Here is a 26,941-nt window from a genome sequence, read left to right on the forward strand (position 1 = left end):
TTCATCAATAGATGTGTGGTCTATCAAAGTAGTGATATACTGGTCGCATTGTGTGGAGATCAAAGAAAGATTGTGCTCAAAGGAAAAAAAACTCATAAAATATAATTTATTAAAAACAGCAAATACAGTTCGACTTTTTAAGAACCATCAAGGAACAAATTATAAAATGTGTACAAGTCAACTCTTCCTCAAACAAAAATATTAAATATTAATTTATCGTAACGATTTATAAATCACTCAGGAACATAAAGGCAAAGATCTCTTTTCTTTATGCAAAGAAAGATTAATGTCAAATAAAAACTGATAAAATATTATTAAGAACAGCCTGGTGCAAATACAGTCTGACTTTTTAAAAACCATCAAGGAGCGGCCTTTGTTCAAATTATAAAATGTGTACAAAGTCTACTCTTCCTCAAACAAAAATATTAAATATTAACTTATTAAAAATCATTCAAGAACATAAAAGGCAAAGAAGTCTTTTCTTTATTCAACACTGACAGACCTCTAGCAGGTGATCCTGCAGGTAATAGAGGGACCCTTCCACGTGGAGAGGTAAGGATTGGCCGATGTCAGCCCGAGATCTTGACAGGAAGGCCTCGACAGCTTCAAGCACAGCAGACTTGGATACCATATCATCCTGCTTGTAGACCAAGGTGCCAGCCCTGCCTTGTTCAGTGACTGAACTGCAAAGATAGCCTGGGTATGAACAGATGTAAGAAGTTAGGAGTAAACCAAAGTGGGCTTAGCAGAGTCAAGTAATCTTAATCATTGTTGAAATGTTGCCCCATTGAGGGATGTTAAAGAGTTAATTTAACTTGTTTGAGGCATTCTCCAGGAGAGATCATATATATTTAAAGACCAGCACAAATATCTAACATTTAATGACAACAGAAAAATCTCGATACAGGTGAGTCAAAGAAAGCAACACGTAAAAGAAGCGACCAGGGACAGGAATGTTTTACAATACAAGCAACTTCACCACTGTAATATTTTGTAAGATAAAGTATAATGTATAGAACATTACTCAGTAAAATACACCCAAATATAAGTAGAGAGTAAAGGGAAAGACATTTGACAAGGTGACCGGGACAGTCCAGCTCCTGTTTGTTCTTTTTAAACAAAGAGCTTCAGCTTCTTTTCTTTTAACGCTGTACTGAAATGAGTCCAATAAAGCAGTTCAGTACAATCCCATATGGTAATCACACCACATATTGCACATTCACTGGAGTCTGAGGTTTCCCACAGGCTCCAAACATTGTCTGCTTCCTGGCAGCGGGTACTGGAACGATGGCCTAATCAGTAAAGATGTTGGTTTGGACTCTAATAAGATCACTCGACTCAGCATATATTTCTATATTTGTTGAATAACAAGACATCTGATAATGTTCTGTAAAATAAGTAAAAGTGTTTCTTTATTCTGACAAGCTCCCAAAACAAACATCCCACACTGCTTGGCCTGATAACCGAGGCAATATGGCTCAAAAAATCTGTGGTTGTGTTAGACTTTATCGTTGTCTGTCATTTTGACGGACAGGATCGTACAAATTCCTTCAAAATCTATTATTATTCGTCATGTTCAGCCAGTTTAGTAGAATTTAAATTTCAAAAACATCTCAGTCACAGTCAAATGTATGCAGAACAAACTTACAGACTGTGCATTTATAATCGCACAGAGAGAAAAGATGTGCGGCTACTTTTCATGTCAACATCGCACAAAGCAGATCATTGTTTTTTTCCAGGAGTGACAGTGGAGGGCAGTAAAAGACCGCAGATTTCCTGTCTGATGAGGCAAATAAGAGCACTGCAATTTTACAGAATTCGACGATTACAATTCAAATATGTACAAACCATTTACTCACTAGCAGTAACCGGGCCTAAACTCAAACCTTCATCCTGGTCCACATGGACTTAAACTGGGTGTCTCACTTGAGCATAATCACAAATGCATCAAGGTCGACTGCTGCAGAAGCGATAGTCATTACTGTGTCTTTGTCTCAGACAGAAAGACTCCTTATGATCGTTTTCATTGTGTTTTAACCTCTGCTGCCTTCACCTGGAGGAGATCCTGCAGCATGTGCCTCTTCAGCACCAGGAGCACGGCTGCACCTACCTGTGACCTGTGGTGATCACAAGCTCCAAAGGCCTCGGTTACGTAGCACTCAGATAGTGAGGGGAGGTCTACTACAGGTGGTTTACATGAGGTCATTGACAGTGTTAACGCAACAGTAGATCGCCCTCAGACTGTCAGTCTATCAAAATGACAAGATGTTTCTGTCAATGTAACCTAAGCACCGTTCGTTCAGTTACTTGTAGTTTTAAAGGTTTATTCCACCCAAATACAACATTTTGTCTTGCATTTCAAATTGGTTGCTAAAAGATGCAAGGTGGGCAGTTTGTGTACTTAGTGTATTAGTACTGACTGAATCAAGTTTAATTTGTTTAATGTTAAAAACAATCCTGGTGTCTTGAACTGGACAGCAAAGTTAGCTAGTGTGAGTAGCTGACTATGATAACTTTAAAGGCAATACTCATCTGTTTACTTACGACAGCTCGCTGCAAATTTAACTGTTAGACTATTTGATTATTAGTCTGATGAAACCGTAGTATGATTTTGGCAATAAAGATATCTTATTGTATATTAACTGCTGACTATGATACTAATAATGATATTGACTACGATAACACTTTGGCTAGTTAATGTTAACCTTGCTGTCAAATTCAGAAAGACACCAGAAAGAGAAAAAGAAAAACTTGATTCATATTCAGTACACACACTCTGATTGTCGTCCATCTTGTCCACGTGTCCTAGATCCTTTGTTATCCTGTTTGGTAGGTGGCAGTGTCACGAACACTGCAGCCTCCCTGACTGCAGAAACATGCTACTCTGTTCTCTTCAATGTCAGATCATTTAAAGGGGGCTATTTTACGAGTGTCCTGATATTTAATGATGCCTCACCGTTCATTGCTTTGTTGTAGCTGAGCAGCAACATCCAGAGGAGATGGACCAGCTCTTCCCACCTCTGCCACATTTCAGTACCATCCTGAAGAACACAGTCATCGATCACTTACATTCATAGTTGTTGTGGCTCACTTCTAACTTTTACATTTCTAAAAAAAAAAAAAAACACAGGTCTACGATCTAAGATATCTCTTTGGAAGACTACCCTAAATTCTTAATGGGATATTTGGGGTAGTTACAGTCTTTAAACTTTAATTACACAATCTTTTTCTGATAAATGTATGAATCCATTATAAATCTGATAAGTTAATACGGTTATATCTGTGTCGGGCAAATGTTGGCTGATAAGACAAAGATAAAAACAAAACACAAGAGCGATATTCACCGTGTGGTCTGGTGCAAGAGTGCAGTTCTTCATAAAGTGAAGCAGAAGACTGAGCGACATGGGCAGAGAGGTTTTCACTGGGCAGGCGTAGTCCAGCAGATGTTCCACCAGCTTACATCTCAGCAGCTTGCTCTGCAGGCTCTCGAGCAACAACATCCTGGGTGTCAGAAACACATTGGTCGATAATAGCTTGGAAAACTGGGGAAAAGAGGCAGCTTGTGCCACTGGAAGAAATATATATTTATTGCCTATGCCTGTTGATTATGAATAGCTTGATTGATGCATTTAAAAATAATAGTATCTATTATTTCAATATTATTTTGTTTAAAAGTTGAACACAATCCTGGCTGACAGGATGATCGACGTGACGGTTCCTTCTCTTTCTGCAACCTCAACAGAGGTGCCAGATATAACTGACACCTTCCTGGGAAGAGGATTATTAAGGGTAAGCCAGTGTTAGGTAAGACTAGCAGTTTTCTAACTACAATGATAAATTAATTCAAAAATTTGCCCATTTTACTCTCACCACTCCCAGCTTTTTGAATGATGCCGGCACAGTTAAATATTTAAGGTTCCCTCCGCGTCTGTTGCCCTTCTCATATCTGCTGCTCACCTCTGTGCTCGCAGAGGTAAACCGCTGATGAGCATATGGAAGAGCTCCTGGGACAGCTTGGCAGAGGTTAGAGCTGGAGAGCAGTCCACCTCCAGAGCCAAGGACAGCATCCTCTGGAAGATGGACACCATTCTGCAGGGGACAAAAAAAAAAACGGGAATGTGTGATGATATGAAACAGCAAACATATAAACATGAGTAGGGTTACATTCTTGTTGTTCCCCGTTGACAACCAAAGAAGTTTAATTTCTTTTTTCTGTGTAATTCACCTGATTTGTTCATCTCTCTCTCTGGCTGCTTCTCTACTCTCTCCATGCTCTGTTGATTTTATAATGGCAGAGAAGAGCCACTTGATGACGTCCCTGGCAAACAAACACACGAGAAGCGTCAACAGTATTACTTTAACAAATGAATATCAGAAATAGCATCTACGAATTGTTATCAATGTACTAGAATGTACTCATCCTTGCATAGAGAGATTTGAAATCTGTTATTGTAGATGACATAATGTGGCCTTTATCACAAAACAACTTGTGTGGTCTGTGATCTAGACATAAGGTTTCATCAAACTCACCTGACACGAGGAAATTGCTGATCACACGACAATATTTTCTTAGCGACGGAGTGTCGGAGAGAAGAGGTAGAGCGTTTGGCCTGGAAGTCATCCTCCAAGGTTTGCACGACGTACTCCATGAGCATGCGCACGACCTGACAACGTTGTCCCTTTGTATGGTCCTGTGGAAGTGAGAGGGGCACAGATAGACTGACTGACTGTCACTTCACTGAGAGCACAAAATAAGATGTTCAGCTGTAAATATGTCTGGATATTAGGGCAGGATGATAGCGACAGACAGATTTCTAAATATTTTTCACCAATTTTTTCTTTTTTTACAATATTACAACACAAATTCCATTCAATATGGTCTTGTTCAGTAGCACTAATGGTACCGTATCTGGATTTATCACCCATCCTTCTTTATCACAGATTTTCTGCCTGGGCTAGTACCTGATTGGCCATGACTGAGGTCAGCAACTCCCAGTCCCATGGAACTGTGCTTTTATCAGCCATGTGGTGTCTGCAATCAGAAAGCAGCTTTAATCTCTGAATTCAAAGATGGATACAGGTGAGACAAGATGGAATAGAGGACATGAAGGACGGAGCGGCCACAAAATAATACATTAGGATTAGCTCTTATTACAATGGTTCCCTCACCTTTGTGTCCTGATCAGGAGATTAAACGCCTGCACACAGAGGTGATGAGGACACTGCGGGTCGAGCAGAATGCCATGCAGTAAGTGCAAGGTGATATCTTTGGGGGGATAGTAACCAGGTTGTAGTAGGTCGGACAGGAGCTGCAAAGTGCCCTCTGGGTAATTCTCGTCGATGGTACTGTAAACCAGGCTCAGGCTCTGACGGCATAGTACCTCTGGAGTTCCAAAGCCTTCGTTTTCCTCTTCAATCTAAAAAAAACATACCATAAAAATGAAAAGAAATGCCGAACATTCAACCTGGTATTTAATCAAAATCAAATGAGAAATGTCTCTCACCAGGGCTTGAGCCTGTCCACACATTATTCTCCTGAGTGCTACAGGGCACACAAAATCCCTGTCCTCTCTACTGGCTCCCCTGAAGTCTGTTTCAAATCTGCTTTCTTCGTTCACTTCTTCACTCCCCTCTTCCCAAAAAAAAGACGACAGTGGAATGTCAAATTCCAGATCCCCTCCATATGTCCCGGTCCCAGATCCGGCATCCATGTCCTTAGCTTCCAACACTGACAACGGAGATTCTCTAGGAATGCTACGGTGCAGGATATCTGAGCTGTTTGAGGTCTCATCAGCCTTAACCTCCGCCGATTGCCACTCAGACATATTCTCAGCTAGTTTAGAGTCTAGTGCAGAGGTGGGTGTTGGCTCGACTTGGCTAATGAGGCTAGAAGACGTAGGACTTCTGTGGGACCAAGAGTCGAGGTCAGAAGGCTCGGAGGGATTCAGTCTAGTGGTAGGAGAGTGGGGGGGTGGGTGGTCTGAGAGATAGCATTGTCTAGAAGCTGCTTGGTCTAATTCCAGTTGTTCCAGGTTGGAGCAGAGGAGATCTCTTTGGAAGGAACGTTGTACTTTATCTTGAGATGAAGGAAGTAATGTTGGAGAGGGGACGGGCATGGATGAGCAGAAGTCACCCCTCCCCACTTCATGAGGGATGTGCTCCGTTGCAGTTGCACCTGAGCTTCCTTTATCTGGGCAGGGAGAGTCGGCTGGTCTCTGCAGATGTGGAGATATTTGAGCTTTTAACTGTTCATTTGTGAATTCCTTACTGTTCTCTTGTCGATCTTGTCTGACAAGAGATTCAGTCACTTTAGGAGGAGACTCACTCAGCGAAGGCTCCACGTGAGGACCATTTAATACGGTTTCACTAATAAATTCATTGTAACTATCTAGTTGGCTGGGTTGCAGTGACATTTGCATGCAATCTTTGGTTAGGTAAACAGAGAAGCCTGTTTTCAGTTCTGTGGCGTGAGATTCAAGAAAAGGCAATCGTCTTAATTTCACGCTAGGTTCTTGTAGTTGATCTTCGTCAGTCTGGTTTGGGTGTTGTGTTTGGGAATCCATATCACTCTCCTTTGGCTTTAAGTTACCACAGTCCGGCTGTAGTGCAAAAACAGGTGGGTCTCTTAAAGGACCTTTCTGTAAGTTAAAATCTTTTTTGTCGGAAGTATGATTTTCATCAATACTTTCGTTCTTTACGTGGCTGTCACCTAGTGGCAAACTCTCTGTCTCCTGTTTTGCCCCATTTGCTGCGTCGCTCTCAGTCAAGTCTACCAATGGCAAGGAGGGGGAAGGTAGTCTTTTACGAAACTTCAGCTCTGGAAGACTCCATCTTGGATCTGTAAGGTCGATATAAGGCTAGAAAAGGGAAAAAATAACAGACAAATAGATCATTAAATGCTCTTAAGGTCTATAGGTCCTCCTTACTCTCACACAAACTAGCATGTGTTTGCTGTGATCCTTCCACTGTAGATTATGACACATGGTCAGCTATTTAATAAAAGGCCAGTTTCAGCGTCATTACGTTTGCTATGGAAGTTAAGTGAGTTATCTTTTTGTATCGGCCAATGAGCTAAAAGTAGAGGACGTTTTCAAGCTTGTGCCCACTATCTGTTAGTAGCCCTGATATACTTTAAAATGAAATCCCACTATTTAAGAGTAGGAAAATACAACAATATATCTGTACCTTAAGAGGGTATCCAGGTATATCAGAGATGTTGCCATACCCTTTATATGGGGCTCTGATTTGTATTGCTGGATGATGGATAACAGGGTGTTTAAAATGTCACAGTACTTGCATGGCACTGTTTCTCAACGGTATCATTACAATGCTTTGAGAATAGTTACATCTGTAAATGAGAAACTCTTGCAGTAATGTGGCTTTTTCTTCCACTTTGTTGTTTCCCGTTTCAACACCACAGTGACACCTAGGTCAACGGTAGCTTCATTAATATTTGTTGTAGCTGCTAACTGCCAGTCTCCTCTAAGATTAAGCTAGCTTGATTGATGAGTTACTAAGTTAACCTCAAAGTGATGGGTCGCTCCTCTGGGTCGATGCTGTATTTACTATTTCAGGCTCACAACAAAAAATTTAAAAATCCCTTTTGTGTTCTTCTTAATAACCACTTCTTGCTCTGACCTGTTAAGTTTGGTCAACGGGTTTGTTTCGATACGTTTTCATCAGTGTGTTCAGTTCTTTTTAAACGAACGTGACGTAACTGTAGTAATAAAAAAATAAATAAAAATACAGTTAAAATGGAAGGCACTAGAACAGTGAACTCTGACCTTTGACCAAGACATTTCCCTTACCGTTGTCATACCATCATCTTCCCGGTGCCTGTCTCTATCACCGGTACCAGAAATACGACTTTTAAACGCCCTCCGAGACAAAACAGTTCACACCTGGTAGCTGTGAGTGTATGGTGTGTTTACTTACCGTGGGGACTTTGACGTTCATCACGGCGTTCACGTCAACTCGCACCGCGGCGAGGGGCAGCGGGTCAGCGCTGCTAATGTTACTGTACGAGCCGGTGATCTCCACATCGGAGTCGTCTTTGTCATTGTCGGACTCGGAGCTGAGGGTGATAACATCCTCCATTTGGCCGCCTCACTCATTCAACCTCATACGACAGCGAAACCTGAGCAGCTCATGTTCGCTGATATAAGCCAGCTAGCTCAACACATCGCCCGAAGCAGACCTACGATTGTCGCCACAGTCCTGCAGAAAACAAAAGCGATCCCCCACCGTGTTTATGTAGAAAATACAGGATGACCGATCCAGTGACTGGTTGGGTCTTGTGGCACTTCCCTGTTGTGATCGGCAGCTACATGCACCTAGCGGTGGCTTTTGAATTTGACTGCTCTCTTCATACTTCACGGGAATGTCGAACTAGCTGACTGTCCGGGAAGTAAACAGACATTCGTAACCGAAAACATAAACATCCAATGAAATGACAGGAAGTCCGCACGGGTTCAACTGTAGAAACTCTCGCGCGCGACTTCCGATCTCGCGCACGTCTTTTGAACGTAATAAGTCGCGCGCATCCAGGTCACCTCCAGGACTCCGTAGATATGTGTGCATGTGCATGGATATACAATAAAAGTCTAATTAAATCTGTCCAGTCTGTGGGGGGCCAGAAATATTCACAAAACACAAAATAAAAATTCCGATATCTCACAGAATAAACAACCAACTGCAACACTAAAATATCCCTGACTAATTTTGAATAGTGTATATTGTTTTTAATTATATTTAATTGATCTTCATTTTCTTGCTATTCTATCTGCCTTGTGTGGTTTGTCCTTGTGAAGAACTTTATAACATTCATAACAAGTATATATTGTTATTATTATTATTATTATTATTATTATTATTATTATTATAGGAATATATAATTAATAAAAGAAGACGTTTGTATTATTGAGGAAAATCAAACGAAAAGCAATGCCGACTAAACACCAAGAACTTCAAGGGATCTCCTGAAAAACAAAACATTCTTAAAAACAAGTTATATGTCTTATTTTTTTAATTTAGTTGCAGTGACAAACTTGTTACTGACTTGAAGATAACTAAACAGCTTTGTATTTACTTGAGCAAATTTAAAAAATCACACAAGTGAAGCCACTGAGTGATGCATTTAATAAATGCCATAGGCCTAATTTGCTGTAATAAATAAACATCAAGTCTCCCTATCTACAGGCTTGAGACATCATGTAGTCTCACACATCACCACTAGAGTGCACTCGTGTTGTGCGAGAAGATTTTGAAATGTGTCAGTGTGTCTGTATTTGCAAGTTTTCAGCAATTAAAAATGTATTTTCTTAACAGAAATTTCTCCGATGGTGAACAAAGCACAGCTACTTACAGCTTTGACTAAAGATAAGTTTTCTTTGGTCCTTATTGTATTTTCCTTCCTTTTTTTGTTTGCAAAGGGGCCTGGCTGCTGTCGGCTGTGATGACATGAAGTGTGACATGTCATCCAAAAATACACTTAAGCTCTTGTGCTTACTCTGTTTTCCCCTCCTCTGATCCCTCGGGATGAATTTCTGATACTCATTGGACATGAAAAACTATCAGTTCCACACAGACCCTTGTGTTATAATGACATAAACACAGTGTCCGGGTCGAGGAGGCTGCAGGAAACAGATGTAATGCATTTCTGTGTTTGTAAGCCATCCACAGATGACACATTAAGCCCAGTGCTACATGTTATGTTACAGATTACTTTCCTGTTATAGATGAGGGCTTTCAGTGTTTTTATAGTGCATGCCTGCTTCCTTTTGATGGGGGGCTATGACACATACACACTTACTTGTGTGTTGAGTTGATAAGAAATGTAATTGTGATAAACACAGTGTTGAAAATGTGCGCTTACAGCCTTGTTTATGATCATTGTCATTTTGTTAAGCACAATATCTCTGCTTGTTTTGTAAAATGCCCGTTGTTTGGACAGGAGTTATTCCAGGAAAAGAGAAAATGTTCTGTAACTTGTGCCTGTTTTTTCAGAGAAGTATAAATTTTGACATTCTCATGTAATTTGATGAAAGGTGCCATTAACCTCAGATGGCTTCAGACCCTGTAAGGCAGGCTAATCAGGCAGGATGAGTCACCGCAACCAGACAGACACAACCTCCTGACACCTATTCAGCAATGTAAGACCTTTATTAGGATGGTTATGGAGGTAGAGAAATGTGTGTGTAAGTGTTTAAGTCTGTGCCCACCAGTGTCTTTTGTGCCGTGGCAATCATCCTCACCTCCTGCACTCAGACTGTACGACTGTCATAATGCCTTCAGTACTGGAGCGCGCTCATTGCTTCACTCTGAAAACAGACTTCCCTACAAATGTCTACTAAAAGTACCAAGTTATTATCTGAGTAATAACGTCAAACACACAACAGTGGTTAACGCCAAATCATAATTGTCAGCCAGTCTATGTTATCGGGTTCAGTTCATCAGTTATGAGAAAGGCAAATATTGCCACAACGTCAGACTTAGTTCAGCTGGAAAAGGTGGTCCAAGTTCAATTAGACAGAGAGGGAGAGCTGTGGAGATGCTTGAAATCCCAGATGAACCTCCAAACAGGCCGCTGCCCATACATGGACACAGATTAAGGATGAAATACTTTATCAGCAACAGAGCATGAGGTTTCCCGTTTCAAAAGGTGAACAAAGGCACGTCTGTACTCATTTGTATACTTGCATTGGGAACCAGTGGCGTTTGACGTGGGGCCAGCTTGGCTTTAGATGGAGATCTGTGAAAAGCACTGGCCTGAAAAGAGACAATTGTGCTAATTTCAAAGCCGGCTGTGAAGTCAAAATTTATAATCCACAATTCAATTGACCGAATAGATGTTGTAATTGCCGACTTTTGACGAGTGCTACAGTCCACATGTATAGTTAATGTACAGCTACTTTTTCTGAAATAACTTGATAGGAGATAAAAGTGCAGTGCCAAGCTTACACGCTTTTTTCAACTGCAGCCACAATTAGCAGCAGTTAGCGCTCATGCTGGTGATATGCTGCCCCTTATTTGTTTGGAGTTTGGGAAGTGGCCAATACTTCACCTTTAACTATACCATTTTTAAACCAGGCAATTGACTCCCCATCACAGTCGAGTTTACCGTTCTGTTGTTTGGTGGATCGTCTTCAACGTCAGGAACAGTAGAGCGCAGTATGGAGGCAAGTATACGTTTACTTTTTTATATCTTTCACTTTAGTCTTTTGTTTCAAACTCAACAACAACTGAACGATGTTCGAGCGCTGCTTGAACAGAAACAGATGGAAAACTATTTATGTGTAGCGGGGAATTCACGTGTTTACACTGCTAGTACAGGAGCTTCGGATCGCGAAGAGTCGGGGCTAGCTGGTTAGCATGCCAACTTCAGTAGATATCTCTAAGACAATACATAGACATCATAATGTGAAAACTGTTGTTTCTCCACATTCTGTTGATAATTTAAGTACATTTTTAAAAATGTTTTTGACAGAAATTCTTACATATTGCACCTTTAAATGTATAATAGTGATCTCAGTCTTTTCATCTAGTTTTTGGTAAGAAAGCAAATAAGCCCATTTCCCAGAACTATTCCTGTAAGTGTGAACTCTTAGTGAAATTTTCAAGTTGTTACATGAGTTTTCTGTGCATCGACTTTTAATTGGCTTGATTTTCTCTTGCTGAGTCACCGGTGAAGGACAGACCCATGAGACTCAGTCTGAGTATGGTTAAGTCCACTTATAGACGCCAACCTGCTGTCTGTTTGTTGAGTGCACTGCACATACAGTATATCACCAATCAACATAATGCTGTTGATGATGATGGTTGTGTAACAGTGTTCAACGATGGTCACAATGCCCCCGACCTTGGCTGTGTTGTGTTTTATGTGTTGATGATGATGACATTGTCAGCTATGTTGTTTACATAATGTTGTTGAAGTGGACCCACATACACATGTTGTACTTATTGTAGGGACTTATTTGTTTACATTAGAGATGCTATTATTGAAGTTGCAACATTTATCCCTTTATTCTTGTGTGTAACTCTATAATTGGAAGGTCAACCCGCTCTTCTCCCCCGAGGCTGCAACATTCAGCCCCTCACCCCATGTAGGCTTTTTGTATTTTGTTTGTACATGTCTTGCTGCTAAAACTGATAGCCCTTCGGGGACAAATAAAGTTGAAAGTTGAAGATGAAAATCCTCAAGCAGTGTTCCTCAATTTAAACCCACTCTGTCTGAAAATAATAGCATTCCTTACGACGCAGTTATAACACAAAAGAAAACAAATGATACTTCCTATTTTCCTCTGCTTTGGGTTGTATCAGCAGAGATGCTAAAAGGGTATGGAGTGGACGTGGACACTCACCTGAGAAAGGCAGCAAAGCACGATGGGAGCAGTTATTATCCATCACGAGCGTTGCAGCGAACACAATCATACCCCCACAAAGTTTATTTTTTGAGTCTTATCTTATAAGTTCCAGACATTTTTAAAGAACCTAATCAGTGTATGAACTGAGTTCATGCCTCAAGGCATAAAACTTCATTTGCACAAAGAGAAACATGCATACCTTATTTCACAGAAGAAGAAGAATGTAATGTGATAAACAGTTTATGTTAAGTATTTTCCTGGGACGTAAGGTACAAAAATACCATTGTTCAACAACAAGAAAATTGGGCAGATAGGTCCATCAATTAAAGTAGTTTTGGCCTCAGACAGGAGATAAAGCAAGTAAAGAGGAGGGCTAAGTAAGACTGCGATCTGTGTGGACTGAGGAGCCGACAGTGAGTTGGAGACAACTGTGTTTATCCCTTCCTGTCTCAGAAAGACAGTCTAGGCAGCCTCTGACACTGAGAGAGGAGTTTAAGCCAACACTCTCCACTGCAGTAGGTGACAGGTCACATCTGCTGTCTTATCATATTTAGGAGAGAATGAATAATAAATAAAGAAATAATTGGAAAGCAAATATCTTCTGAGGGGGGAATCTACAGTCTCTAAAAAAAAACCTGTCCTAATTGTTTTTAGTGAGTCATTAATCTCTGTTTGCATAACTCCTAAAACATGGTGACAAGGTAGTGCAGGCTGCGTGACTCCATATTGACTCTAAAGGCGTGAATGTGAGCGTGATGAACTAGAAACTACTCCAGGGAGTACCCTGCCTCATGCCCAGTGTCAGCTGTGATCGGCTCCAGCCCCCATCGTGACCCTCCGAAGGATAAGTGTTATGGATAACTCCTCAAAGAGCCCTACATAAATACCAAATGTTGCAGGAACTGCACACTCTAGGCACAGAGTGGCGGAGGTTTACAGGGGAGGAATAATGTGTCAAACTGTCTGACGGCTGTTTCATAGTACTTGTACAGACAATTAAAAAATGACAGACGAGGTGAAAGAAAAAAGGAAACGGTGACGGAGGACGTACCCAGTGTTATTGTGATACTGTCAGTTAAATATACTGAAAGTGCCAAAGTAAAATGACTTGTTCCACAGAGAAATGTCCTCCTCTTTCACATTAGATTATTAAACTGCAAGCAAAGAAACTGACATTTGACATTATGATGTCTATGTATTGTGCTGCAGAGATATCTACTGAAGTTAGCATGCTAACCAGCTAGCCTTAGCCTGTCGCGGTCCAAAGCTCCTGCGCTTGCCGTGTGAACCGTAAAACTCCTCCGGTCCTTGAGCTTCCAGTCTAACTAGGATGTAACTAGGAAACATATCTGTCAATATTTGCCTCTGAATTGTGGTGGAGTAAAGTAAATGGACATAGTCGTGTAAATGGATGTGCTCTTGAGCAATAACCTTTCCAACTTGTGGTTCCAATTAAGATGCAAAAATCCTTTTTATTCGCATGGGATGATAACAGTCAGGCAACCTGTTAGCGGGCTTGTTTTGCCAGGGTCACAGTCGCTTTTGCTGGTGGGCAGAACATTCCTGTGGTCTTGTGTGATTATGGAGAAGGGGACATGTTTGGGTTCGTTGCCACAGAGCACCGTCATGGCAAGCGAAATGGCTGAGCATCCCCAAATAAAACCCTCACCAGATGGTCAGGGCAGAGAGTTCTCCCTCATGGCAATGCACCATGACAACAGCAGAGAGAGACACATAGAGAGCGACAGGTAGAGGAAGATTGAGAGCAAACAACGGTTCACAGGACCAACAGGTGTCAGCTGTCACCACGATGACACGAAAGAGACAGCAGGTGAAACAGGCCTGACAAAGTTAGACAGCGATGGGTAACACAAGGGCGCTGTCTGAAAAGTATCCAACAACCACCTCCCCATATTTATATTTGGCTGTCCACATCCATGTCATGCTCCCAGGCTGTTAGGACCATGCCTGCCACATGTCATGCTTCACATTGACATTAAATTTAGGGCCGTGTCAGTCACCTGTTTTGTTTTTTTCTTTCCTCTGGCTGTGGACCCTGAAGAGGTTCAGTTGACTGGCAGAGCGTGCCAGGTCCAGAGACAGAGGAGGATGATAGTGGACCAGAGCCCGATGACTCACTCTGAAATCTGTAACCCCAGAAGCTGATGGATGTCACAACAGGATCCTTCACTGAACAGCTTTATACTGTAGCTATGATCTGAACCACTTAACACGATGTCAGAAGACTGAAAAGATATTTTGTAATCCACCATTTTGTGAACACCTTAGGAAATGTCTTTTAAATTGCCTCTCTCGGGGACGGCGCTTCATCTTGTTCCTTCACAGCTGGTCTAATAAAGTGCTTTATGATGTGAAGTACTAAAAAGTCAGTCATGCCCATTATGTACAACTGTGTCGTCAGGAGGTTTTTAGATAGTAACACACTTTCAACTAATGGCAAAACAATACTAGAGAATCAATCATGACAGAAAGTATAAATAAAATGATCTGAAATGTCTTATTTCCCTTTCTCCAGTTTTTTTTCTTCCTGGAAATGATGTGCAGCATCTCAGAGAGCAGTGTTGTGTGCCAACAAAAACACTCACGGTAAATAAACAGAGATGTTTTGTGCGATAATAAAAGGGCACAATTGCACTCTGCAGGCTGACGCAAAAATAACAGGGAACGAGGCCAAAGGCAAATTCAAATTGAATGCTCTAATGAGCACTTGGCCCGGTGGCAGGATACAGAGGGATACCTTGAATACTAACAGTTCACTTCCAATAGTTGGGGTGCATACACAGCAGAGCAAAACAAACAAAAGATGTGGTGTTTGGCAACTTTCTTTGTATCTCCGTCACAGTCATGCCAGCAGCTATGAGACAAGTAGTCACATGGCAGCTTTGGAATAGGATTAGAAATGTCATTGCATGTATTTAGTCATAGCTGCTGAGATGTGTCAGTCTGGATAAAATGGACCCACAAGGCAGACTGACATGATCATAAAAATGTGTCGCTTCATCCCGTTTGCCAGAATAAATGTGTGTACATTTCTACAACACCACAGATAAGTTAAAACTCTACATTTCTTTATGTTGCAACTTTATATTTCTTTAGGCTTAGTTCAATTGTTCTCTTCTTACAATGCTGCGATCATGATCTGGTAAGTTTTAAGAAAAAACGCGTGGTTATGGATGTTTTGGCACTGAAATGTCCCGAGGTCTCATAAAAAACACCAGGTTTTGTGTCTACAAACATGGCTGCAGATGTCTTGACTTCCCATCAAAAATATCATTTTTTTTGTTGCCTCAAACTTACAAATCTTGAAAAACTTAGCAGCCATGTTGCGTGTAACTTCACCACCATCCCCTCCACCTCCAGACATGAAAGTCAGGTAATAAACATGTAACGTGAACGTGATATGACATGTTATGTAGAAATGTCAATATGTAGCCTATGACATGTACAACTTTAAACGTATGAGTGGTATCCTGGCTACTGGGCTAGTCTTTCAGTGGTCCCTCTTCTCTCTGCTGAGTCAGATCACATGTGTGATCTCAAACTAGTCACTAAAATGCATCAACTTAGTGTTTGACCTGCCATTCGTGTATGTCAAATTGAATTAGTAGGTTTCCAGTGATGGTAGTTGTTGTAGGGCTTGCAGTCATGTTGGTTACTCGGCACCATCCTCAGGTGCAACTCTATGTGTTATTCTCACAATATGTGAATGTTAGAACAGCAACATTTTTCATTTGTATTTCCTTCATCGAACAATTGTACTTTCTTGTGTGTAATTAGCATCACGTTGCCTCTAATCGACATCATGTGGTAGTGTAATTGTTAATCACAATGACCTTCTGATGTCGCGTGAATCATCAGTGAGTTCTGAGTCACTGCTCCACTTTTTCAGCGTATAGGCAGACAAAAAAATGAATTTTGCAGTTTTGTGGCCAGATGATAACATATCATACAGCGTGGTGAAATGATCCCACTACTTCAAACAAAACAAGGCTTGACTTGCTTCAGGCCCACATACTCACCTGCCGCCTTGTATTCCTCATCCGTCTTTCTTTATCCCAAGCTGCGGCCACCAGTCGACAAGGCAGTTAACTAAATCACAGCAAGCATCCTGAACATCAGCTGCTTTGAACCAGCAACACATGTGTCCCTTTCCTTGAAATGAGGTGGAGGATCTAATTCACTCAAGTGTTTTTGCAGGAAGCCTATTCTCTAGGGTCGAGGAAGTGAATTTTAAAGGTGCCTTCCTCTGCTGAATGTCTACGCAGCCACTAGAGGTCTTTATCAGCGACGAAGCCCTTCATGCCTCATTCAAATTCAGAGCAGCTGGTGCGACTCGTGGATCAGTTTTAAACATATTCAAGGCCATGATGGTTTACAGAAGTGATGAATTAAACTTGCAATAAGCTTTTTTTTTGTTGCTTTCACTTATCACTCTCATGTAAATACTGATTCCACAGGGTAAAGGCTGCAGAAGAAATTATACCACGTATACGTAGAGTTGTTTCTTATGACCAGCGCTCTCGGGCCTTTCTATGCTTGTCGGCCTGCTACTGGCCTCGATGTTTCCCAGGAAAACTGAGTTTGAATTACAGCACAAAAGAGTGTGTCTGCCATTACTAAACCAAAACAGGAAGTGGCATTGTTTTAGCCGGTCACCATCCCTTGGTAACTGAAACAACTGGAGTAACTGGAAACTACGCCCCTGCCCCTCAAACAGCCTGAGTCCACTGTCCCCTACTCATATGTTTACCCTCACCAGCGGGACTTGAGATGGTTCAAAACCGGCATTCTTTCTATTATATCAGTAAGTAACAAAACCTGCCTACTTACTAATACAACAGGTGTTAACTCTGCCTTTTCAAACCCCTGGGATCAGGGTTTCCAGGTCAAATTTGGATTCATACAGTTGTTTTTTTTCTTTGGACTGTAGCCAGGCTGCTAGCGGCGGCACAGTAATACCATAAGGAGGTAAAGTTGAAAAGTTGTCTATTTCCGCTTTATGCTTTTAAAATGATTAAACGCAGCAGACGTCCACTGTAAAAAGTTGCTGAAATGTTTATGTCCCTTTGCGCTTCCCTGATATGAAGCCAAGCTGCAGCTGACATCGCTCATAATTTCAGGTGAAACTATCAAGGAATGTGCTGACATGTGTGACCTTCAACGCGTCATTAATCCGGTCACGCTTTTAAACTCCAGCACGGTTTCTGAGGGAAATCTTGCTTGTTTGGGACACAACAAAGGTCAACCGTGAGGTATTCATCCAGACCTGCCAAACCTCCTGACAGCAATAGCAACGCAAGAAGGTGGGAGATGTGGAAAGATGTGTGATCTCTGCAAAAAGAACATGTGAATCACAGTGTGGCTGTGACACACACACACAAACACACACAAAGAGTCCTCTCCCACTCCCTTGCACGCTATCTCCTACAGGTTCACACATTTGCAAGAGCCGTGGATCCTGCAACACATGCATTCAAATAATCATGCATATACGGTATTTAATCTTGGCTTAATTTCTGCAGGCTGAATTCCCTGAAGAAAATGTTTACTATGAGAAATCACCTGCAACCTGAGATGAGGTTTGCGCACACAACCTCAGGCCATTTATTCCTGGAACGTTACATAACAGCAGCAGTGGGTTCTGCTCACAACCAGCCTAAACAGCCTCCTTAGGAGAAAACAGGAAGGTAAGAGGATTGAGGCAGCGAACGGAGCGCAGCCATCATCCGCTTCTGTGTTCGGCTGCCCTCTCTGGGATCTTTTCTTCTCATCTACACGGTCTTGTTTGGCCAATAAACAGTGCTATCAGCATCATCATATGATGACAGCATACCATATTTTTACAAGGCCTCTCATAAAGGCTAAGCAGAAGTGGCAGCCTCTCCTGCAAGCCTGGATGTAACACTTTTGGTCGAAAAGCATCCGAAAGTAAGTGAGAAAAAGTGAAGCTTATGATAAGAGCACTGATTTGGCAGCGAAATGATGTTCAGCGAGCGTATTAATAATCACCGCTAAGCTAATGAATAATTTCTGGGGGCAGCAATTACCACTAAAACCACATTACTCAAAACATCACCTGCTGGCAGGGGGACAAGTTGTCAAATCACAGTGCATGTCTAATGATCGATGAAATGACGAGATTAAACCAATTTGGTAAATGTTCGTGCCACTCCCGTCGCTTCCGCGGCGTCAGAGAGCTTCTGATATTTCAGAAGCGACAGTAAATTCATCTGGCATCTGCGTCACAGAGGGGTCACAAACATGTTGGACGTGTCAGACGCTGAACAGCCGATGAGTTTTGCTCGTTCGGTGACCGTTTTTGCTCTCAACTGAAAACTAATTGTTTGAGTAAGACTGATTTATGAGGGATTTGGTTTGTGTGATTCTTAATTTGTGAGAAAACCTTTGGCCACACAGAGGCAGGGGATGTATGTGCAACCACCCCTCGTTAGGTGCGACGCCCGCATCAAAACAGGAAGCTGGATCCAAAGTGACAGGATGCTGGGTATTGTTGTTTTACTCAGAATAGAAGGTACAGAAGGCTGGAGGGAAAATGGGCCTAATTATTTTTCATATTTTGTTTATTTTTCTGCGATAGCATCGCAATAGTTTCAACAGCTTCCCATATCAAAATAGTATATAAAGAAACGCATGTGCAGTATAAATACATTAGGGATGGGTAACTGCTTCTGTGTATGCTTTTGCTTCCATGCTTTTTTCCTTTTCTTTTTGTTTCTTTCTATGTGCAGCACATATGCAATATAAATCCGCCCCTTTTGTCATGTAAATGAAATGTCAGACACTGTGCGTGTTTGTGTGTCTTTTTAAGCGCATTACTGTGAAGGACTTAAACCGCCAAAATCAGAAATGAATGAAGAATTGCAAGAATGGCTCAGCAAATTATATTATGCAATTAAATGCACCAAAAATACAAACGAATATAAATGTAGCCAGTAATTAATGTATACAATGTGACACAAATGGATGTTTCTGCTTTAATTTGCCAGTGTATTTAGTTACTATTATGTCATTTCTGTCTTTCTTTATTTTTGATAGTCCTCAAAATGAGAGGAAAGAGATATGTTACCTCACGCTAAAAGAGAAAATATTGAAATCTTTGTAAAGTGACTTTCAGTTTCAAACATAATTAAAAATCAAGAAATGGCTCAACAAATGAGTTAATGTGCAATTCAATGCACAAATTAAAAATAAATATAGGCATCAATTAATTCATACAATGTGACATTAATTGACATTTCTGCTTTAATTTCCCTCAGTACTTAGTTACTATTGAACTATTCTTTATTCCCTTTTGATTTTGACCCCATAAATATTGAAAAGTTTGTAAAGTTACTTTCAGCTAAAAGAGAAAGATATTTTGATATTATGTAACTGCAAATTCTGCATTTATCCAATTGTGGATAAAAGCACACGCAGTGTTGTGGAGACAGTTTTGTTCTTTCTCTGTTGAACATTTGTCTGCAAAGTTTCTTTGTTGAGAGTAAAGCCCGAGCAACAACCAGACAAAACAGTTTGTTCTAGCTTTGACTAGATTCTGTCAACAGCTGCAGGTGGAACAATTCTGTTGCATGATTTCGGTTAAAAGTTAAAAGTTAAAAGACTTTCCGTCATACAGTCCCAAGCATCTTTAACTATGTGTATGTATATCATTTTTAGGCTTTGTCTGGTCAGTCCTCTGCTTTGGAGCAAATCCATACATTTGTGAATGTGCCTTTAATGTTAAAATGAAAAGAAATAAAACACAGGAACTGTGTGTAATTGCATCTTCCATCAGAGGATTACCTAACAGGAAAGGCTCATTTGTAATAATTATAATTGTATGTAATTTCTTGGCTCCCCCTCAGGTTCCACAGTCAGACACAACAAAACTGATTTTCTGCTTGTATAGAGAGCATGTTTGTGTTGGGGGGCGCTGGGTACTAAGGTCACTGTTTTTTTCTGTTTTTATGCAGCAGGTAGATCCTCAAGGGAATAGCTACACACCACTGATATATGGTGACAGTCACCTTTTAGATGATCTTCACTGTTTTTATGCTCATCCCAGGGAGTGAGCTCATAGCGACAGAGAGAGAGCGAGGGAACAGGAAGAGAGATAGGCTGTCCGAAACCCTCCTCCACATCCTCCTCCAAATCTACTTGTGTATCGTCTCATTGCAGCCACTAAAGGAGGTTCCTGCTGAGCACCCAGACAACTCACTTTCGAGGATGAACACAGATCCACGCGCATGCAGCGACATTAACGTTGGCATCCGTCGACCAGCTTTAGCCGGACTGCAAATCCCATACTGACAGCCTCCCAGCAGACGCTATTTACTTTAGAAATAGATTTTTTTTAATCTAAAATTAGTGAAGTGCATCTGGTGAGCGGAGCTGCAGTCTGCTCAGCAGCTCAGCAGCAATTTTGTTTCATAGTTTTATTTCACAATGACCCCAGACTGACCATGTGTGTGTATGTGAGTCTGTTTGTATCACTCACGACTGGTAAATATCCTCTGGCTGTACGACTGGCTGCCTCACACGGCTGCATACATGTTATATAACGAGACCTCCAGAGGAAAGAGATGCAAGCCTCTCAGCAACAGGTATTATGGTCACCTCTGTGTGCCCGCGCAGAGCGGCTCCAGATTACAGTGTAGGAATAATGGAAAAGAGTGAGGGTGCATAAGTCTCCATCAGAGAGGTCAGCCATGAAAAATGCACCAATAATTTCACAAATTCCATCGTCAATCACTGTTGTGTGTACGCCTTTTAACTCTGAGCATTAAGGCTTTCTAATTGGCAGCCCTGCAGAGCTGATAAAGTTCAGAGAAGCCTCCTGCTGGCCTGTTTTCTATCCACATCCATCAGTGCCTCTTGATGGCCATTACACCCCAAAACATCCCTGTCATGGCGCTGTCCCTGCCACGAAAAAGTTTTAAGATAATCGTTTAAAAGGATTACACTGCAAAGCCACGGTAGCACGATTTGTTCTGCAACACAAGACTGTTGTTGTGATTTTCCACTCCCTGCATGCAGAGATATACTGCTGAGAAAAGTTAAATATTCAGAGAAAGAAAACAACAAAGTGTGAGAGTCTGAAATCAAGCACAACAAGCCCAAGGGCTGGCCTGCAGACAAACACTTTCATTTTCAAAGAAATCTCAAATCCAACTGTCTAAACAAAGCTCTCTCTCTCTCTCTCTCTCTCTCTCTCTCTCTCTCACTCTCTCTAACTCTCTCTCCTTTAAGTTCAGAGATGGGCTGGTCCTCGGAATGATGTCACCTCACTCCTCTATGGGCATTCATTCCACCAGCACCGTGCATCTCTCGCGCGTCTCCAGAGCGATGCTGTTCTCCAGGACGCAAAGGCAGCTTTACGCACGAGGATGTGACAGCCGCGGAATGACTTTACTCGTGGAGCCTTGGACTGTGGACTCTTTTCTTCTCACAGATATTTCCGGACCTCTCTGTGCCCGTGAGGACCTTTTGCAGGGGTTTCAGTTGGACGAGCTACATTTGTGCCGGCGCTGTGTCTCATGTGGGCTGACCAGGAGCGTAACGCGCAACGCAGCTCCATGCGTTAGTTAGGAAGGCTGCTCAGCGCACCCAGTCTGAGCTGTTTTGGAAGAAAAACGGGTGCGAAACAACAAACATGATACGAGAGGACAACGTGGAGCCAGAATGGATTTAATCCAGTTAAATCTGTCGGTGGAAAACGTCTCCAACGATGAGAACGCCACGGACGCGCCGCTTGCCCTGCCACACACGGGGGCAGCCACTGCGCTCATCATCCTGGTGGTTACTGTGATCATTTCGGTGACTATTGTCGGTAACGTGTTGGTGATTGTAGCGGTGCTGACCAGCCGGGCTCTCCGTGCGCCCCAGAACCTTTTTCTGGTCTCTCTGGCATCAGCGGACATCCTGGTGGCCACGCTGGTCATCCCTTTCTCCCTCGCCAATGAGGTCATGGGCTACTGGTACTTTGGAAGCACTTGGTGCGCATTCTACCTGGCTCTGGACGTGCTGTTCTGCACCTCATCCATCGTGCACCTGTGCGCCATCAGCCTGGACCGCTACTGGTCGGTGACGAAGGCGGTCAGCTACAACCTGAAGCGGACTCCAAAGCGCATCAAGTCCATGATCGCTGTAGTGTGGGTCATATCTGCTATCATCTCCTTCCCTCCTCTCCTCATGACCAAACACGATGAACGGGAGTGCCTGCTGAACGACGAGACCTGGTACATCCTCTCCTCCTGCCTGGTGTCCTTCTTCGCTCCGGGTCTCATCATGATTCTGGTTTACTGTAAGATCTATAAGGTGGCCAAGCAGCGCTCCTCCACCGTGTTCGTGGCCAAGAACGGCCTGGAGAGGCAGCCCTCTCAGTCCGAGACTTGTTTCGTCAGGAAGGACCGCTTCGAGATGGAGAGCCCCAGCAGCCAGAGCTCCGGGAGCCACCAGCAGAGGCAAGGGGAGCTGGATGACATCGACCTGGAGGAGAGCTGCTGTCCGTCGGATACTAAACCGCGCAACCACCGCTTCACCAAGCGGAGGAAGGTGGAGGGCTCGGACTGCTGCCCTCCTCAGAACTGCCGTCTCTCCTGGGCTTCGGCCCGCGCGTTGCACCTCTACCCGGAGCAGAAGAACCCAGCTGGGCGTCAGCAGCTGGCAGCGGCCAACAAAACCAAAGTGGCCCAGATGAGGGAGAAGCGTTTCACCTTCGTGCTGGCGGTGGTGATGGGGGTGTTCGTGCTCTGCTGGTTCCCGTTCTTCTTCACTTACACCCTGCATGCTATCTGCAGAGAGAGCTGCTACATCCCCGAGGCACTTTTCAACCTTTTCTTTTGGATTGGCTACTGCAACAGCTCTGTGAACCCCATAATATACACGATTTTCAACAGGGATTTCAGGAAATCCTTCAAGAAAATCATATGCAGAACTTCTAAACGCACACAATAACACAGAGAACGGGTTCGTGGGACAAACGTGTTTTTGTGCTTGAAAGAAAGTGTGTCAGAACTCATTCTTCTCCCTTAAAATCCTTTAAATGTAACTTCTATTATGTTGAAAAGAAAAAAAAAAAAGGTCCAGTGTTGTGTTCAAAGTCTATGAATAAAATGTGGAGTTTAGCAAAAGAAACTAGAAACATGTGCAGTGTTTCAGTGTTGCAGACATGCTCAGCTATTTAATCAGTGAATATATTTATGCCACCGTGGACATGCAGAGTTGTAATATATAGGTCGCTGTATGATAAGTCCTGCAAACCTGCACCTTTGAAAGAGAAATCCCTGTATTGGATCAATCTTTTATGCTGCAGCGAGCAGGAGGAAGGAGCTACTTCAGAGTCAAATTCAGGCCATGAATGCAGCTGGATTGCAGTGCTGGAGGCTGGCTCACAGCGGGTGTTTTGTGTGGAGATAAATAGAAGATTAATCTGCACCATCTCTAAGATGTGGGCACTGGGATAAGCGGGGAAGCAAGAATTGCCTCTGAGTGTCTCACAGGGGGAAAAAGATGAAATCAAATACTATAGAAAATGTTGCCTGGTTGGGTTTCTTGGCATTATCACAGGTCATTTGGATACATACATTTATCTCTGCTGTAGTTAAAGGGGCACTATGTAGTTTTTGAGAAGTCAGGATTTTAATATTCACAATATTAATGAGGCAATAAAACAAACTCAGAAATATTTAGTTTTCCCATAACTGAATAAGCAAGCTGTTCTCAGAGGAAGATAAGGTCCCCAGAGCACTGTTTGAAGCTAGAATGGTGGCAGGGTCCGCCACATATAAACAAAGTAAAACTCTCTCTCAGCCGTTTCTTATCAGCGAACCCCCAAAATTGCATAAGAGTTTAATCTCACAGCTCCGCCACAACATCACACCACCTCACACCAGAACAATGGCCAAGCTGAGGCCTGTTTGTGCTAAATATGTGTATTTCATTTCCATACCTCACAATACCTCCGTGTTTTTTCAGTAAATATTTGAACATCGTGAGATCACAATTCTTCTACACAGCCTGATTTCAGAGATCAGGTCTGGGTCCAGCAAATATGACTTTTCCTGTGTTGCAACTCTCCTTAAAAATAAACTGTTTCTGGGAAGGTGACTGAATGTGCCAGAGGAAGGATGCAGTGACACGCAGTCCTGCTCCCTCTGTTTGAAAAATAACACCCTGGGACGCAGTTATTGCAGGTGGAGCTGGACTTTCATCCGGCATCAAATCTCCCCGGTTCAATAAGAAGAGCTTAATAACCACGAGCCGAGCCTAAGGCTGCAATCCCCCGCTTTATAAAGCCGTATCATCATCACAAAAGTCTGAGGAATTATGACTTCTAACTTCCCCCCCCTCTTCTAAATACAGAAATAATTCACAGCAGGGAGGAGTCTTCTAACTTTATGGGAAAAATATATATATAAAGAAGTGTTTTCCATACTGTGGTTGGCTCATGATCCATGTGGGATAAAGAGTGCATGATGAAGCTAGCTTGTGCTCCTCTGGGAAAACTCTGGATAGCAAGAAGATGGCTGACCAGCTCCGTATCAGCTTATTGTCTGCATGGGGTGTGCTGGGAGTAAATACACTATTTATATCCCCTCAGGAATGTCTTCAAAGCTCTCCTGCAGCTGGCTGGCGCCTTTCCAAAGATAATCACCCAGTTCGAGGGGCGTCGTGCTTAAAAAGAATATTTTAAAAAAAGTTTAATGAAGTGTGTTTTTTCTTTTTGCGGTGAAGCGTGTCCATATTCATGAGGGTGTTGTTAAAATATCATCAAGGGGAACAAGAGCGAAGGTGGATGGTTCCTCTTCTCTCGACGTGCCGCGCGCTTTTATTCATGAGCAGAGTCAGACAGTCGGAGAGAAATGAGGAAGGAAGCTGCATCTCAGAGGGATTCGCAAACTCTTGAAACAAATGAAACGTCTGGGCCGAGTCACACTCGCAACGAGAGTTTAGAATGAGCTTTCATCGCCATCTTGAAGAATTACCAGGGTGAAAGGGATGTTGATTGGGTGCACGTGTAATTAAATGCCGGTGTGGTACATGTTGTATGTAACTTAATTTCTCTGGAGAGCACAGACATCACTCTCGATGCCTGTTGCCTTATCCGAGGAGGAAATATTTACACGAGCGCTCTGTTTTGCTGATGACTATCGGACAAGACATGCAACTCCCTTGTCAAATCTCGCTTTCCCAATTTAATTATCTTTCTAATCAACTGCTCCATTGCAACGCAATTTCTCAAGACGTGTCTCCTCGAACACTTCGGCTCTGTTACTCCTCTTGTTTCCCGGCGTGACATGTTATACTATCCTCACTTTCACATGACAAAAAAAAAAGTGTTCTCGCAAAACGAAATCCCTCTCATTCCTCCGCTATTCATGAGATCAATGCTCCGCTAATTGCATTTTTTATGCAAGACAAAAATCAGCGTTGATTTGCTGTCCTCTCCAGCCGAGCCTTTCATTCATGCTCGACTGTAAACAAAGTTGGAGGCTTGTTCAGGATGACAAGCAGAGCGCCGGCGACCCTCAACCACCTAAATCCTCTTCTAAAGGCCTAATGAGAGCAGCAGACCAAGTGGACGGAGTCAAAACATTTCCTGGTGTGGGATGCTAGAGGGGAAAGCTTTATCCAGGCCCCTTTTAGAGGGGAGGAAGAGTGGCGGGTCGGAGCCAGCTGCCCTGCTTGTTTACGGTCAGCAAGCAGTGTGGGCCAGGCTATTTGCAGTCACAGGGAGAGCTTATAAATGTTTCAAGATGAGGTGCATCGTGAAATAAAAGGGCCTCTTAGGGCGATGAAGAGAGCCAGTCGCCTGTTCTCCTCTCCTACATTACCTTGTTTGTCAGCCACTATGCGGCAGATGCAGGTAATTGCTTTTTTCAATTGTCTCTAACAAGATAAGGGGTTAGAGGCGAGCAAGGCCAAAACTCGCGTCAATCCCAGGAAGCCGCCTGTGTGGAAAAGAGAAGACAGTTCGTCATTAGTGTAAATCAGATGGTGTCACGTCAAAGCGAGGCTGGGAGCGAGCGCAATGTCTCCGGGCTGTTGGTATATATATCACCGTGTTTAACGCAAACAACGTTGTGACTAGTATGACATGAGGTGTCAAAGGTAATCAGGACACTGCAGCGCTAACATGAACCTGACAGTCAGATTACCGGCCTCTGTGTTTGTGTATCTGCACGCAACACGTGTTTCCTCTACATAGAGCAAGCAAGACACAGTCACCACGGCATTAAAAATCTCAAGATTGGTCTTTAGCCCATATTTGGATCATGTTGTGTGGAGCGATGTCAGCCCATGAAAAGATCAAAAGCAACAATTAATTGATCCCACGAACAAGTGTTAGTAGCTTTTATCCCAAGTCTGATGTAAATGATTCCTCCTTGCAGTAGAGCTCCAGAGACTTAAAACACATTGGTAAGGCGCTCTGTGACATGTCTACTGCAGTGAACATGGAGCGTCGTATTTATTTTGTGTCAGCCCCACTGCTGGCAAAAATAATCATTGGTGAGTAACAACTGTGTATTAATCCGCAGCCGAAAATAGTCCCTAAC

The 26,941-nt window shown here is 42.6% G+C and overlaps 2 protein-coding genes across 3 annotated transcripts; one reads left to right on the forward strand and one right to left on the reverse strand.

Annotated features, from left to right (window-relative positions):
* Positions 1-92: 92 nt before the first annotated feature.
* On the reverse strand, positions 93-8,447 carry simc1 (SUMO interacting motifs containing 1). 2 transcript variants are annotated; one of them, XM_084353796.1, is made up of 10 exons: positions 7,936-8,447; positions 5,505-6,857; positions 5,170-5,417; positions 4,963-5,032; positions 4,531-4,691; positions 4,226-4,318; positions 3,958-4,089; positions 3,345-3,501; positions 2,957-3,041; positions 93-696 (listed from the first exon to the last, which is right to left on the reverse strand). In XM_084353796.1, exons 1-10 carry the CDS (start codon positions 8,095-8,097, stop codon positions 488-490), a joined length of 2,670 nt encoding a protein of 889 aa, XP_084209922.1. In that variant the 5' UTR covers positions 8,098-8,447; the 3' UTR covers positions 93-487. The 2 variants fall into 2 exon arrangements, with proteins under 2 accessions (XP_084209922.1, XP_084209923.1); XM_084353797.1 differs by lacking the exon at positions 7,936-8,447 and adding an exon at positions 7,809-7,909.
* Positions 8,448-21,676: 13,229 nt separating this feature from the next.
* Positions 21,677-23,401, forward strand: adra2db (adrenergic, alpha-2D-, receptor b). Its single transcript, XM_084352602.1, has one exon. The coding sequence runs from the start codon at positions 22,065-22,067 to the stop codon at positions 23,337-23,339; it is 1,275 nt and encodes a 424-aa protein (XP_084208728.1). The 5' UTR covers positions 21,677-22,064; the 3' UTR covers positions 23,340-23,401.
* The last annotated feature ends 3,540 nt before the right edge of the window (positions 23,402-26,941 follow it).

This window comes from Pagrus pagrus, assembly GCF_965226575.1.
Source record: "Pagrus pagrus genome assembly, chromosome: 5".
Taxonomy (NCBI): domain Eukaryota; kingdom Metazoa; phylum Chordata; class Actinopteri; order Spariformes; family Sparidae; genus Pagrus; species Pagrus pagrus.